Below are 15666 nucleotides of genomic sequence, written 5' to 3'. Positions count from 1 at the left end.
CAAATGCAACCGAGGCAGTAGAGAGTGTACTTTTTTTACTTTTTTTTTTATTAGACTTTTGGAACCGAGACCGTAGAGGGATGCAAATTTGTCCAAAACATTCAAATTAACAATTTGATGCAGGTTTGCCTTTTATGAGCAACCCGTCACTCTAAAGCCATCCACATATGAGAATTCGTTGAAGTCTTGGTTACTAGCAGAAAGACTGGCCTTAAGACCAGGAATGAAGTTATGGAGCACTGCCTTGGGCCTCTTCATTGTGAATGTGTTCTGCTTCGACTCCTCAAAACGTTCATCCCTTGGCACATACATAGGTAGTGGCTTCTCCACACAACTCTCTGCATACATATCTGCATAATCAAATAACCTCAAAACGTTCATCCCTTGCCACCGCACTGTGGTTTTCTGCCTCGGGTGTTCTCAGAACCGATGCAATAACCCCTTTAGACATCGATTCCTGGACAACCGAGGCATATACTTTTCCTAAAACTACGAAATTGCCACCACATTTCAGTAAAACCGAGACGTATATAGCGTGTTAAAAAACATATTTTATACTAGTGACTTATAGTACTATTAGATCTAGAATGTTGGTAGGATTAGCATGAGTAGGGAGAGAAAGATAAAAGATAAAACAACCACCTCCTTTAAATAAAGTTAAGGTTAATATTATTTTTATTTCTCTAAACGAAACAAAATGTAAAACTGTTTTCGTATTCTAACGGGTATATTACAAAATATTGCCGAGATTAATAAATTTAGATAATTTAGCCTATTTGACCATTTAAATTGGTATTTCCAGGTAAAAAATAAAATGAGAACAAATGTAATCCTTTTTTTTTTATCAGCACATAACCTTTTTGTGTGCTTTGAATTGTTCTTATTTTTTACCGAATCATTTTATTTTTATCTATGGTCTGTTGAACCATATTAAAACCTAAGATTAAATCTAATTTTTTGACCCTCAAATGAGCATAAGGGTATAGTTTCTCATAGGTTAACATAGATATGTTAGAAAGGAAATCATTGTTGTATGTGAATTTAATCAATACCACACGTTGATCATAAATATCAAAGTCCTCAACTATATAAGTCCTCAACATATCTCCAAATATGAGATGATCCTTTCTAGCTATCTATATGTTTGGGAAGAAAATATATAATTTCTATGATATTATTCTAAATGGATTCTTGTACAATCTTACAAGTTCTTTTATTTGAATTAATCAATTTTTCTAATAAATATCTAATGTTAATGGATGATAAGTGAGAAAATTTTATTAGGATATCCATATCGTGAAATCAAATCTTTAACCGTTGGTAAGCCAACTATAAAATTTATTTTTATATTGTCTCATATCCACTTATATATAATTAAACATTGTGGCATTAGGTTAACTTTTGGTGTTATATATTAACATATATTAATTTGTCGATAAATTAAAATTTATTTTATAAATTTTATTAAAATTATTTGTAGATATTATTATCGATAATAAATTTATCAATAACATAATATTTTAATTTATTAACAAAATTATTAACGGATTTATAGAATAATAATAATTGATTTAACAACATAATGAAGTCTCAAAAAAAAATAGAATGCAATACAATCTTTCTCTATCATATATAGATAATAAAACTTAAACAAAGCAAGAATAATAAAAGAAGAAATATTGTAAAAAAAACAAAAAACATTTAATTAAAGATAAGTGTCACTGACATAAACTCTTCTCCACAAAATCCTTCCATAAAATGTTATTTCTCTGGTGTCTCATGATTTTCCTTTGACCTCTCTAATTAATATCGTATATACTACATGAATTATTTCGAAACTAACTTTTTTTCTTTTACCTTCAACTCAACATTTTTCCTTAATTCAATATTTTTTGATACAATATCTTTCAAGAAATTAAAGAAAAAAATATATATTAAAGTTGAGCGTACAGAAAATAATAAAAGTTGTTAAAAGTATATAAAAGGTTGAATTGTAAATGTTAAACTTTAAAAGAAAGCAAATAAATTTAATGATGAATATTAAGAATCAAACATTTTGCTACTAGGACTACATTCAATGGACCGAAATACATTCGGTTTAGGGGTTGTTATTTGCTTTTAATGTACTGTTTTATGTTGTATCAGAACTCTATAAATAGAGTTCTGTTATGTATTTTACAAGTTACAGAAACAGAGAGAAACATTCAGTATTATGAAATAATATCAGATTCAAGAAAGCTTACCTTTTCCTTGTTCGTCTCTCTCCCCTCTACATTTTTCTCTTCTGCACCAACGTGATCTGAGGCTCCCAAGGCCATCGAAACACCGCTGGACCTCCATGCTTGGAAAGGGAACTCTCTGGAAGCTCCGTTCTCTCTCCTCACTCGTTTGATAGATTTCTGGACACGCTTGCAGAAAAGGCTGAGGCTGTCTGCCTTAACCATGCAACGGGCCACTCTATTTTGGGCCTCGTTACTGTGCATCCCATTTTGGGCCTCAGCCTAAAATGGTATCAGAGCAGGTCTAGTACCTGCTCTGCTTCCGCTCCGCTTGCTTTCCTTCTTGATAAGTTCTTGAACTGGTCCATACAATTCTTGATCCCATGGACCATGCTGAATACAACAACCCAGCCAGCCCTTACTACTTGCATCCAGGAGAGAATCCTGGACTCACCCTCATTACACAAACTCTGAATGAAAACAATTACTCCTCTTGGAGCAGAAGCATGAGAAGAGCCTTGCTCTCCAAGAACAAAGTGAAATTCATTGATGGGTCCATAAAGAAACCACAGAAAGATGATATCTTGTATGATGCTTGGGAAAGATGCAACATGATGATATTGTCTTGGATAACCAAGACTCTCTCCCCACAAATTGCCGAGAGTGTGATATATGTGGAGGAAGCAAAAGAATTATGGGAAGAATTAAAAGAAAGATTCTCTAAAGGTGATCATTTCAAGATTTCTGATCTTCTCCAAGATATACACTCCATTAGACAAGGGGAAAGAGGAGTTAGCCAATTCTTTACAGATTTAAAGATTCTGTGGGAAGAATTGGAGTTCTTAAGACCCATTCCCACTTGCATATGCAAGATACCATGCAGTTGCGCTCTCTCAAAAGTTTTCTTGAAGTACAGAGAAATGGAGCATGTGATATGCTTCTTAAAAGGATTAAATGACTCATACAACACTGTTAGAACACAGATCCTCCTAATGGATCCCCTTCCAAACATCAATCGGGTTTTCTCTCTTATCATGCAACAAGAAAGACAAGAAAAACATGGGTCTGCTGATGTTAAGGTCATGGTTAATGCCACTGACAGAAACAGCCAGTGGAAAGGCCAGGGAAGAGGACCTGGATTGCGTGGTCAAGGAAGAGGAAGAGGTAGAAATCCCAACTATGGGAAACAGTGCTCCTATTGCAACAAAATGAACCACACAGTTGATGAATGTTACTCTAAACATGGCTATCCACCTTGGTACAAGAAAGCAGAGGGTAATCAAGACCGAAAGAGTGAATGGACTGCTGCCAATGCTTGCCAAAACACTACTGAACAGGGTGAAAATCAGAGAGCACAACCTAATAACAACAGCAACCTTTTCAACTCTCTTACTGCAGAACAAATGCAGAAGCTGCTTCGAATGATTGACAAAGATGATGAACCAACTCACAAAATTAATCAAATTCAAAGAGCTGATAGTACAGATAAGCAAGGTATTTCATCCTGGATACTAGATACTGGTGCCACTGACCATGTGACACATGATAAAATAAATTTTAACACTTTTTATCGTATCAAACCTATATCTGTGAGATTGCCTAACAATACTATTTTAACTGCTAGGCATGCTGGTACAGTACAACTGTCTAAAGATCTTGTCATTTACAATGTGTTATACATTCCTGAATTCTGTTTTAATTTGATTTCTGTTCAAAGTCTTATCAAGGACTTGAATTGTAGTCTAACTTTCTCTTCCAAGATTTGTCAGATAAAGCAGAACCATACATTGAAGATGATTGGATATGCTAACTGTTGGGGAGGGCTCTATTATTTGCAAGACATTCCTAAGATTGACCAAAGACACACTGCCACGACTGCCTTTTCTTTTAAAAAGACTAATGTAAATCTTTGGCACTGTAGGTTAGGCCATCCAGGGGACAAAATTATGAAACAGATATGTAGTGATTTTCCTTATGTCAAATTAGGCACAAATATTGTGTGTGATACTTGTCACTATGCCAAACAACGAAAATTGCCTTTTTTGCCTAGTACTACTACTACTGCTGAATGTTTTGATATTATTCACTGTGATATTTGGGGCCCATTTGGTACTGCTTCTATTCATGGCCATAAATACTTCCTCACCATAGTTGATGACTATAGTAGGCATACTTGGATTTTCTTAATGAATAATAAAGGCCAAACTAGAGATTTACTGCAGAATTTTGTAATTAAGATTAAGAATCAGTTTAACAAAGGAATCAAAGTTATTAGGTCTGATAATGGCCCTGAATTTAACTGCACAGATTTTTATAGATTACATGGTATTACTCATCAAAGGAGTTGTGTTGAAACTCCTGAACAGAACTCTGTAGTTGAAAGGAAACACCAGCACATTTTGAATGTTACCCGTGGTCTCCTTTTTCAAGCCAATGTGCCTAACACTTACTGGTCCTATGCTGTTAGCCATGCTGTTTACCTCATAAATAGGTTGCCTACCCCCATTCTCGATAACAAAACCCCTTTCGATCTGCTTTACAATCTGTCCCCTTCCTATTTAAATCTTAAAATCTTTGGATGCTTGTGTTTTGTCTCTACCCTTGAACATAACAGGAATAAACTTGACCCAAGAGCTAGAAAAGCTATTTTTCTAGGTTACAAATCTGGTGTCAAGGGGTATCTTGTCCTTGACATAAACACCAAAGAGCTTCTCATAAGCAGAAATGTGGTTTTTCACGAAGACATTTTTCCCTATAGAAATCTGCAGGAAAACCATACAGATTCAGCAACTAGGAGGGAGACAACTGATTCATTAAAAGATCTCTTAGAAGACCAATTTCACATGGATGATCCCCTACATGTTGAATCTGTAAATACAAGTCAGGAAGAGACACAACAGCTCACTGTTAATGAAAACAGCAATGACACAGCAGGAGATAACCAGGACCTCCAATTGCAAAGAAGATCAAATAGAACCAGAAGGACTCCCGAATACCTTCAAGATTATGTTCACCAGGTGCATCAATCTCTATCTCTGAAAAATAATCTTAAAACCCCTTATCCTATATCCAACCTGTTGTGCTGTGATAATCTTACAGAGAGGCATCTAAGATATACCATGGCTGTCACGGTTAGCAAAGAGCCAAAATCCTATAGTGAAGCAAAAGGTATCAGTGAATGGGTAGAGGCCATGCAGAGAGAAATTAAAGCCCTGCAAGATAATGACACGTGGGTTCTAACCCAGCTACCCCCAGGAAAGGCTGCTATAGGGTGTAAGTGGGTATATAAGACAAAGTATAAAGCTGATGGGAGCATTGAAAGGTTCAAGGCTCGCTTGGTGGCGAAAGGCTACACACAACAGGAGGGAATAGACTACCTGGACACGTTTTCTCCTGTTGCCAAACTAACTACAGTCAGATTGCTTATTGCCCTAGCAGCTTCCAATAATTGGTTTCTACACCAACTAGATGTAGACAATGCTTTCCTACATGGGGACCTCAATGAAGAGGTATACATGGAGCCACCTCCAGGTTTGTTCAACCACAACAAAGAGCAAGTTTGCAGATTAAAAAAGTCCCTATATGGCCTCAAGCAGGCCAGTAGGCAGTGGTTTGAAAAATTATCCTCTTTCTTAATATCTGTTGATTATATACAATCTAAGTCTGACCACTCTCTGTTCATCAGAACAACTTCTACCAGTTTCACTGCTTTACTTGTGTATGTAGATGACATTGTTTTAACAGGGAACTCTATAACAGAAATCAACAGGATGAAGGAATTGTTACACAAGAAGTTTCGAATAAAGAACCTTGGTGAGCTTAAGTACTTTCTGGGTCTGGAAGTTGCCAGGTCAAAGAAAGGCATTCATTTGTGCCAAAGGAAGTATGCCTTGGACATACTGGAAGAAACTGGGATGTTAGGATGCAAGCCTTCCTCTACTCCCTTCCTCAGCGAAACAACTTCCTTATATAAAAAGGATAGCTACCTGGATGATCCAGGACCATATAGAAGACTAATAGGAAAGTTGCTTTATCTTACAAATACTAGACCAGATTTATGTTTTTCAGTTAATTTACTTAGTCAGTTCATGCAATCACCAACTGACCATCACTACCGTGCCACTCAGCACATTCTCAGGTATATCAAGGCTAAGCCCTCTGAAGGGCTATTTTTCCCTGCTGATTCTTCCATGCAACTGAAGGCATTCAGTGACTCTGACTGGGCTACTTGCCCTAACACTAGAAGATCTACAACGGGATTCTGTGTCTTCCTAGGTTCATCCCTTATCTCCTGGAAGTCTAAAAAGCAGAAGACCGTTTCAAGGTCATCTACAGAAGCCGAGTACAGAGCACTAGCAGCCACTGTATGTGAAATACAGTGGCTCTGTTACCTATTACAGGATTTTCAAGTTAAGGAATCAGGGATCCCTGCTTTGTATTGTGACAATAAATCTGCGAGACACAGCTCACAACCAAAGCTTCCACGAACGCACCAAGCATATTGAGCTTGATTGTCATGTGGTTCGTGAAAAGCTTCAAGAACGACTTCTCACTCTCCTTCCCGTGAGATCCGACGAGCAACTTGCCGACATTTTCACCAAGTTCCCTCATCGCGTCAAATTCAAAACCATTGTACCCAAACTTGGATTGATGACCATACACCATCCAGTTTGAGGGGAGGCTATTAAGAATCAAACATTTTGCTACTAGGACTACATTCAATGGACCGAAATACATTCGGTTTAGGGGTTGTTACTTGCTTTTAATGTACTGTTTTATGTTGTATCAGAACTCTATAAATAGAGTTCTGTTATGTATTTTACAAGTTACAGAAACAGAGAGAAACATTCAGTATTATGAAATAATATCAGATTCAAGAAAGCTTACCTTTTCCTTGTTCGTCTCTCTCCCCTCTACATTTTTCTCTTCTGCACCAACGTGATCTGAGGCTCCCAAGGCCATCGAAACACCGCTGGACCTCCATGCTTGGAAAGGGAACTCTCTGGAAGCTCCGTTCTCTCTCCTCACTCGTTTGATAGATTTCTGGACACGCTTGCAGAAAAGGCTGAGGTTGTCTGCCTTAACCATGCAACGGGCCACTCTATTTTGGGCCTCGTTACTGTGCATCCCATTTTGGGCCTCAGCCTAAAAATGAAATTAAAAGAGTATAAACTGAAAAGAAAGTTAACGAAGAAGAGAAGAAAAAGAATACAAGTTTGATATTTAATGCTTAAAATGTAAATGTATAAGAAAATAAATTTAGGGTTTACTATATGCTTAACATAAGCTCTTTTCTATATATGTTTTTAAGCTCTAATCTAAATCGTCACGGATTAAATACTTTTTTCTTTTCTGTCACTTTTAGTTTCCATTATCTACTAGCATCATTTAGTGATGTAATAATAAATCAGACAATCACATGCAGTTCTTTTTAACGTTGATTTTTTAATTCTCTCATAAATTAGTATGACATTATCAGTTAGTCAAAAGGAAATGAAATTTTTTTAAAACGTAACTTAAAGAAAAGCACACATTACTTTATTAGACTCCTCAATGACTAGACAACCATTGATTATCAATAAAACTATTATATTGTTACTTGACAATGAGTTAAAGTGCAATAGAGAAAAAGTTGAAAGAATTTTACCAATTAAAATTAAAATTACGAACTAAAAGCATAAATTTTAAAAACTTTAGGGATAAATTCTAATAAAAGAAATAGAAAGCTCGTTAAAAAACAATGTAAATGCATGAATTTGAACATGTAAAGTTATATTGTAAATATAAATCGAAATCAAGATTCCAATGAAAAAATGTTTCGTAAATTGAGTGGATGAAAACATATACATTCGACTTACCAAACTAGTTCATGGAGTGTTTTATGTACAACACGTGCGAACAAACTCTACAATATTTTATCATACGACACGTGTAAACATTTGCTGAAGTAAGTATTAGAAACTTCTTGATTTTGAGCTTTTATTTTTATCTTTGATGCAAAATATTACCTATTTTGCCAACATTTTCTCAAATAAAATCCAAAGTTAAATTCAAGTTTATAACATTTTAAATATTGCAATGACATTGAATGCTTTTTTTCAATGCTATTATCAATTTTCTTAACTGCAATCAAGTATTTATCAGATTGTATATTTAATCTTTTTCAATTTTACATCACAATAAATACAAATATACAAACTAATTAAAAATCAAATGAAGAGTAAATACATTAAAGTTTAAAAATAACATATGAATACATTTTTCCAAAAATATTACACTTAAAAATAGATGGAGGAAAACTTTTTTTTAAAAAAAAATCTTTATATATATATTATAATAAGTTAAAATGTATTAAAAATTAAAATTGTGAGTTTCAGTTGTTGTTGTAGAATAAGTGTCACTCGTGATGCTATAAAATTTGATAAATTTGAATAAATAATATTAAAAAGTTTTAACTCTTATTATGGTGGTATCACAGTCTATAGCTAATAATAGAAGATATGTGAAGTAAGATTTTGGCTCCACATGAAGATTTTGGATAATGAAGGTAGAGTCATGCCTTGCTCCATTTACCTCGTCACTTACACTACAAATGGGGTTGAATTCCTAAACCTAACCGACAATGATGTTGCAAGAAAAAAGTTATAATATTGCAACAATTTTCTACCACATAATTCTTTTTACCAAATAAGTATAAATCAAATAAGTAACACCCAAAAGTGTAATCAATCCTTCTTCTTATAAATCAAGAGAATCAACTTCAAAAACTTAATGATATTATTCAACTCTTTTCTTAATATGGAACTAAAATAATTTGAAGCAGGGCTAAAGTATAAATCAAATATTAGTCTCATATCCAATTTACTGCATGAAAAGTTGCAATCATAGTTTAAAAACCGATATTTGTAGAAATACTTCAAAATTCACCTATGAGTAAGATACCTTAATAGTTACAAACACACAACTTATATTCAATCATTTCTATATAATCAAGAAAGAAAAAGTGTTAAATAAAGTTATTTATATATATATTATAACTATTTGTATAAATTTCTTCTAAAATATATTTTAAGAAAAAAATTGTGGTTAGGTTTTCTTTTAAAGAAATATAAAGATAAGAATATATATATATATATATATATATATATATATATATATATATATATAATTAAAAGAATATTTCATTTTATAAATTGGTTTTCTATTAATTTATTTGATTTAAACTAACTTTTTATATTTTATTAGAGGTTCATCTAATAGAGTTTAATAAACTTATCATGTAGTTCATTATATGACCGTTGAACTTTTTCATATTTATTTAATGTAAGATTTAAACCTACACTTAAAATCTTAACATATGTGAAAAATAATGTAAATATAATTTAATTTCTTTCTATTTTTGAATAAACCAAAATTGAGTGGTATAAAAAAAAATTTGCAAAAAGTTGTTTGTCCTGAAGGGGAAAGAAATGACATATAGTTTTGTGTTGAAGAAATGTTATAAGAAAATAATAGAAAAAATGTAAAAAGGATTGAAAAAGGAATTATGAGGAGACAAAGGAGTGAGAGTGTTGGAGACAAGACTTAAGAGGGTTGGGGATTAATCTGAAGGGAAGTAGAAAAGAACAAGACACGGTGGTATCCCTGGATGCCTGAAAACTACTTAGTATAGAACAAAGGCTTAAGTGGCTTTGTCCCAAGGTGCCCAGCTATGAAGCAGACAAGTGTGGGTTGGCATTGATTAACCAATATATTAATAAATGAACAACACTCCTTATATATCAAGGATCACCCACATTGATCAACTCCATTGGCCTCTTTGGATTTTCTTTACTTCCTTGTATGTTGTGTCCAAGGACAACCTTTGTCTTCATCTATTCTTGGCCCTTAATAATCCACAAAAACAAAACACACCCTCTCTTCTCTCTCTGTCTTTTACACAATCAATCATCATCTATTCATGCTTCAATTGGACTTAGCCCTCCAAGAACCAAAAACTGACAAATTTTTAACCCCTAAATCTTACTCTTCAAATTCCAATGTCGATACACTGCAACTCTTTCCATTTCTATATCTTTTTAGGCCGGACAATGTTTGGACGCTTTAGCCCATCCAAAAGGGAAACCAAAACTTCTATATGCTTTTACGCAACATTCTAAACATTTCATTTATCTATTCTTTTCTTCCACCTTTTATATCTATGCCACTTTATATTATTTAAATATCATTCATTTTCTCAAACAATATTCTTTTTTTAAACAAAAATTACTAAATGAAATCTGTTTTTGAACCCTCTACCTAATATCTGGTTGTTGTGTTTTCTCACTCGGTGATGAAACTACGTAAGATTAAAATCAGAAAAAAGTGATAAATGAATGTGAATCGATCTTCTTGACTAGTAGGGACAACTTTCAAAAAAGGCTTAAACCCCACCGAAAAAAATAGTAACACGTATGACTCTAACAACTCTATAAAACCCCACACAAACCTTTCCAAACCCCGTCCTTCTCAAATCTCTCTCTCTGTTTCTTTCTTTCTTTGTTTCCCTCTCTCTCTCTCTCTCTCTCTCTCTCTCTCTCTGTTCCAAGTCTATTCAAAACCATTTTTTCCCCTCTACACGGACACAAAGTAGCTAGCTACTCACCATGTGTCATCCAACTCTTGACGTCAACTGCAAATGCTGCACCACTTCATCTTCTGATTACCAAATTTCAATCAAGGACTCAGAAGAGAAGCACCCCAGAATGCTCGCCAACCCTTTCATCTCTAAGCTCCAAAACAACACAACAACACCACCACCAACTCAACTTAACACAACAACAGAAAAAACAACACCACAACCGATAAAAGTTGTGACAGAAATAACAAAGTCTCATGTCCCTGACACTGTCAGTGAAGTGATTTCCATATCCAAAATAGCCATCCCTATGATCCTCACTGGCCTCCTCCTCTACTGCCGCTCCATGATCTCCATGCTCTTCCTTGGCCACCTTGGAGAGCTTGCTTTGGCTGGTGGCTCACTTGCTGTTGGCTTTGCCAACATCACTGGCTACTCAATCTTGTCTGGCCTTGCTGTCGGAATGGAGCCAATCTGTGGCCAAGCTTTTGGTGCCAAGAGGTTCACCCTACTTGGCCTCTGCTTGCAAAGAACCATTCTTCTTCTCCTCTTCACTTCCCTCCCCATATCACTCCTTTGGCTCCACATGAAGAAAATTCTTCTCCTTTGTGGCCAGGATGAGTCCATAGCCACACAGGCTCAATCGTATCTTGTTTACTCCATTCCTGACCTCATAGCACAATCTTTCTTGCATCCTATGAGAATTTACCTCAGGAGTCAATCCATTACCCTCCCTCTCACCCTCTGTGCCTCCCTGTCAATCCTCCTTCACATACCCATAAACTACTTTCTTGTGTCACACCTCGGGCTGGGAATCAAAGGGGTGGCTCTTGGTGGGGTGTGGACAAACTTCAACCTCGTGGCTTCTTTGATTCTTTATATAGTCTTCTCTGGCACTTACAAGAAAACATGGGGTGGTTTCTCTTTTGAGTGCTTCACACAGTGGAGGTCTCTTCTCAATTTGGCTATTCCGAGCTGTGTTTCGGTGTGTTTGGAGTGGTGGTGGTATGAGATCATGATTCTGTTATGTGGGCTGTTGGTGAACCCCAGAGCAACCGTGGCCTCAATGGGAATTCTGATCCAAACCACTTCTTTGCTTTACATTTTCCCTTCTTCATTGAGCTTCAGTGTTTCAACAAGAGTTGGCAACAAGCTTGGCGCACAGAAGCCCTCAAAGGCAAGGCTTTCTGCCATTGTGGGGTTGTCCTGCAGCTTCGTGTCAGGTGTCCTGGCATTGGTTTTTGCTCTCATGGTTAGGAACACATGGGCTAGCATGTTCACAAAGGACAAGGAGATCATAACTCTGACATCTATGGTGTTACCCATAATAGGCCTTTGTGAGCTTGGGAATTGCCCTCAAACAACAGGGTGTGGGGTGCTGAGAGGCACAGCAAGGCCTAAAATCGGTGCTAACATCAACCTGGGATGTTTCTACCTTGTGGGAATGCCTGTGTCCGTTTGGCTAGCTTTCTTCACTGGCTATGACTTTCAAGGCCTCTGGCTTGGGCTTCTTGCAGCTCAAGGGTCTTGTGCAGTGACCATGTTGGTGGTTCTGTGCAGAACTGATTGGGAATCTGAGGCCCAAAGAGCCAAGAAACTCACAGGAATGGGTGAAGCTTGTGGTGTTGATGATCACAAACGTGAGGTTGATCCAGAGAAGCCACTCAAATGCGAAAGCACGGAAGATTCTTTGGCATTATTAGCTGACTCAGATGAAAATGAACAGTGATTGGTTTAATTCATCAACCACCTTAAAAGAGAAAAACAAAAACTGATGAGAGGGGGGATAAAATATCTCATAAATTTGTCTTTTAACTGTATAGGGCAGTAGGTTAGAGACAGAGGATAACATTTTCATTTTATGAATTTTAGATAACATTAGATGCGGTTACTTACTTGTTTTTGGGGCTATTTTTAAATTGAAATTAGAGTTTCATATCAGTAATTTACATAAAAAAAAAAAAAAACTCACATTTAAAAATAGTACAGATTACTGATGTGAAACCCCAATTCAGGTCAGAAACAATATTCAAAAACATGTAGAAAACTGCATTTAGTTTTGCTCTCAGGAAATTCACTGGTGCATGCATATGCTTTTCTCCTCTAAGGACTTCTGCTATTTCCAGTAAATTTCAATTACATTTTGCAGGGCATTGAATGTCATGGGAAGTAGAAAAATGTGAGTAACCATTATTTCTGTAACGTACCTTTTTTTGTTCAGCTTTACACAGAAGAGAAGAGAAGAGCCCCTCATTTCATGATTTATGCTTCTTACTCACTTGTCTGTTCCTCTATTTTCTACCTCAATACATTGAACTTTTGTCCTTTCTCTCCCTTTGGTCATATTCTCCATAAGAAATCATTATAAAAGCCACAACAGGCTTTAGAGAATCTGCCTACTCTATTTGGAGTTTTTATTTTCCCAAGTTATCAGATTAATGAACAATAAAAAGAGAAACAATACCTATATCAGAAAAGAAAAAAACTTAAAGTGAAACAAGATTTATTCTGTAGTACAAGAACTTGATTATGTACTGAAATTTGACACTGACTAAGAATTAGGAAATTCTATTTATGCATAGCAGCCAGGCTGCCAGTTATTTTGGGAATGAATTGCACATTGTTGTACCTTTAATGCATGAAAGAATATAAAAATAATGCGATTTCTCACCCCCACATAAATTGAAGCAAAGTTTAGCTAGCTGTCTTTGGTTCCATGTTACTAAACTAAGATGTTTGGTCCTATCATTGCACAGGCATGGCACTTCAACCTATACCTAATTTGACACAGTATTATATGCATGAGATTTAGTCAAAGAAATTAATTATCTTTGATAAGGAAACATTTTAAAAGAAGTCCCTTTTAGCTGTTTCCAAGTGACCATGAGACTTTTTTGTTTATTTTTGGATTGCTTAGATAGAGACTGAAGTTGTTTCACCGTCAAAAATTGATTTTGATGATCCTCAGCATGAAAATTTGCTACTTGTGTTAATTGAACATTTTGCTCTGCTTCTACTCATACATGGGACAAAATAAAATAAAAGAAAAAGTACAGTTCTCCTGGTTGGCATTGTGCTAGGAAAGATCTCAACTATCAAATATTGTTTGTCTAAAATAAGATGGGGATCATAACAAACGTGGAATCACTAGCAATTCAGATCACAAGATCAGTGATGGGGCAGAGTTTGACTAATTGATATATGAGGAGTTTCTATTTCTTCAAGGACCACATTAAATGGATATGTGCAAATCTATGTTTTAATGCTCAAGTGGTGCTAATTTGTCGTCAAGTTAACAAGTACAAGGTAATCTCACTCTTAGTGAACATTGTATTTTCTGCCATTAAAAATTTTCAGAATTTGAATTTCAAGTCAAACTCACTCACAACTATAGTACAACATTTTAGGGCACAAAAATAGGATGCCATTGCCCCTCTTTTCTGCCTTTTCTGTCACTTTCTGCTTTTTTTCTAACAAATTCAGCATCCGATACTTCTATGTAAACTTCTTTCAATACCCATATTCTTATCCTTCTCTTCTCAAATGTATTTTCCTACGTATATTTTTTATCTCAACATTGTTTTCAAATAAGTTAAAAAATAGATTTTAAGTTTAATTCAATCTCAAAAAACCAATTTATAAAATAAAGTTTTTATCTTTTTATATACTTTAAATTGATCTTATTTCTTTAAATTGATTTTATTTATAATTGATACGAATTATCGTGTACTTTTTATTCTTACAAAACTTTAGTCCCAATGGGAGAAATGACCCATATATGATACTGCCAGACTTAGATTTAAAAGTAGGAGAAGAAAAACCATAATTATATGGTCTTGTAGAAGACTATGTTAGTTTGTGAGTTTGTGGCTTGGTGGAGATGATGTGGTGTTTTACTATTAAATAGAATAAGATGCAAGAAAAAATAAAAAGCATTAGTTAAGCAGAAATGAGAGGGGTACTTTTGTGCAGATAAGCAGAGGAATTTATGCACATTGAGATTTTCAAAGGAAAAGGCAGTGCAAGTTGCATATCAAGTTGCAGATTGATTTAATGGGGGCAATAGATTCTTACGAAGAGTGAGCAGTAAGACATTTTTGTTTTGGGGGATGAGGGGGGACACAATCTTCACACCCTCTTTGCTTAGCTTTGTTGCTTTCATTATTATTTTACAGTAATAATAACAAGGATGTCACTGTTCTTGTTGGAAATCAACGTTAGAGTCTCTCAGAATTCGGGAATCAATTTTCTTACACTACTTTTTGTAAGAAAGGAAAAAACCCATAATTTACCACGTTAAATGTTAAGATATTATGAACTAATTTTTCACGAATTATTATTATTATTATTACTTCAAAAAATCTCTTATTCAAAAAAGTTTCTCACCAATAAAAATATCTTATGTATATAAATTTATCCTTTATTTTATCTGATGTGTAATTTTTGTTTGTACAGTAACAATTTTCTGGAGACGAAGATGATGGAAACATTGGATAGCCTAATCTCCCATATGATTCCTCAAAAATTCCTTTTTCTCTATGGAACATGTCAAAGGTATATACTTTTACAATAAATTGACTTCTTTTTATTTTGATCACTTCACTTTGATTCTTCAAATTTTTAATGTTCCATGTTCGGATAATCTTGTTTTTCGTCTTAACTACTGTTAACGAATTGGTTGCTGACAAAGGTTATTTAAATTGTTTTTAAATTGTTTCAGTGCTTGTTCTAGCATCAAACACAGCATACTGCTCATTTTATCATAGTTTTTTTTTTTGGTCAGCAAGATAACATAAACAAGTTTATGAAGCAGACATTTTACGAGATAAA

The 15666-nt window shown here is 34.9% G+C and overlaps 1 protein-coding gene and 1 pseudogene across 1 annotated transcript; both read left to right on the top strand.

The window, feature by feature from the left end:
* The first annotated feature begins 2239 nt into the window (after positions 1-2239).
* On the top strand, positions 2240-4171 carry LOC148199708 (uncharacterized). Its single transcript, XM_088114423.1, has 2 exons — positions 2240-3713; positions 3989-4171. The coding sequence occupies exons 1-2, from the start codon at positions 2603-2605 to the stop codon at positions 4027-4029; spliced, it is 1152 nt and encodes a 383-aa protein (XP_087970549.1). The 5' UTR covers positions 2240-2602; the 3' UTR covers positions 4030-4171.
* Positions 4172-10590: 6419 nt separating this feature from the next.
* On the top strand, positions 10591-13165 carry LOC148199707 (protein DETOXIFICATION 49 pseudogene; annotated as a pseudogene).
* Positions 13166-15666: the final 2501 nt, after the last annotated feature.

This window comes from Vigna umbellata, chromosome 4, assembly GCF_029865625.1.
Source record: "Vigna umbellata cultivar VRB3 chromosome 4, Vumbellata_1.0, whole genome shotgun sequence".
Lineage (NCBI taxonomy): Eukaryota > Viridiplantae > Streptophyta > Magnoliopsida > Fabales > Fabaceae > Vigna > Vigna umbellata.
Note: the sequence above shows the minus strand (reverse complement) of the source record. Positions and strands in the feature narration are given on the sequence as shown.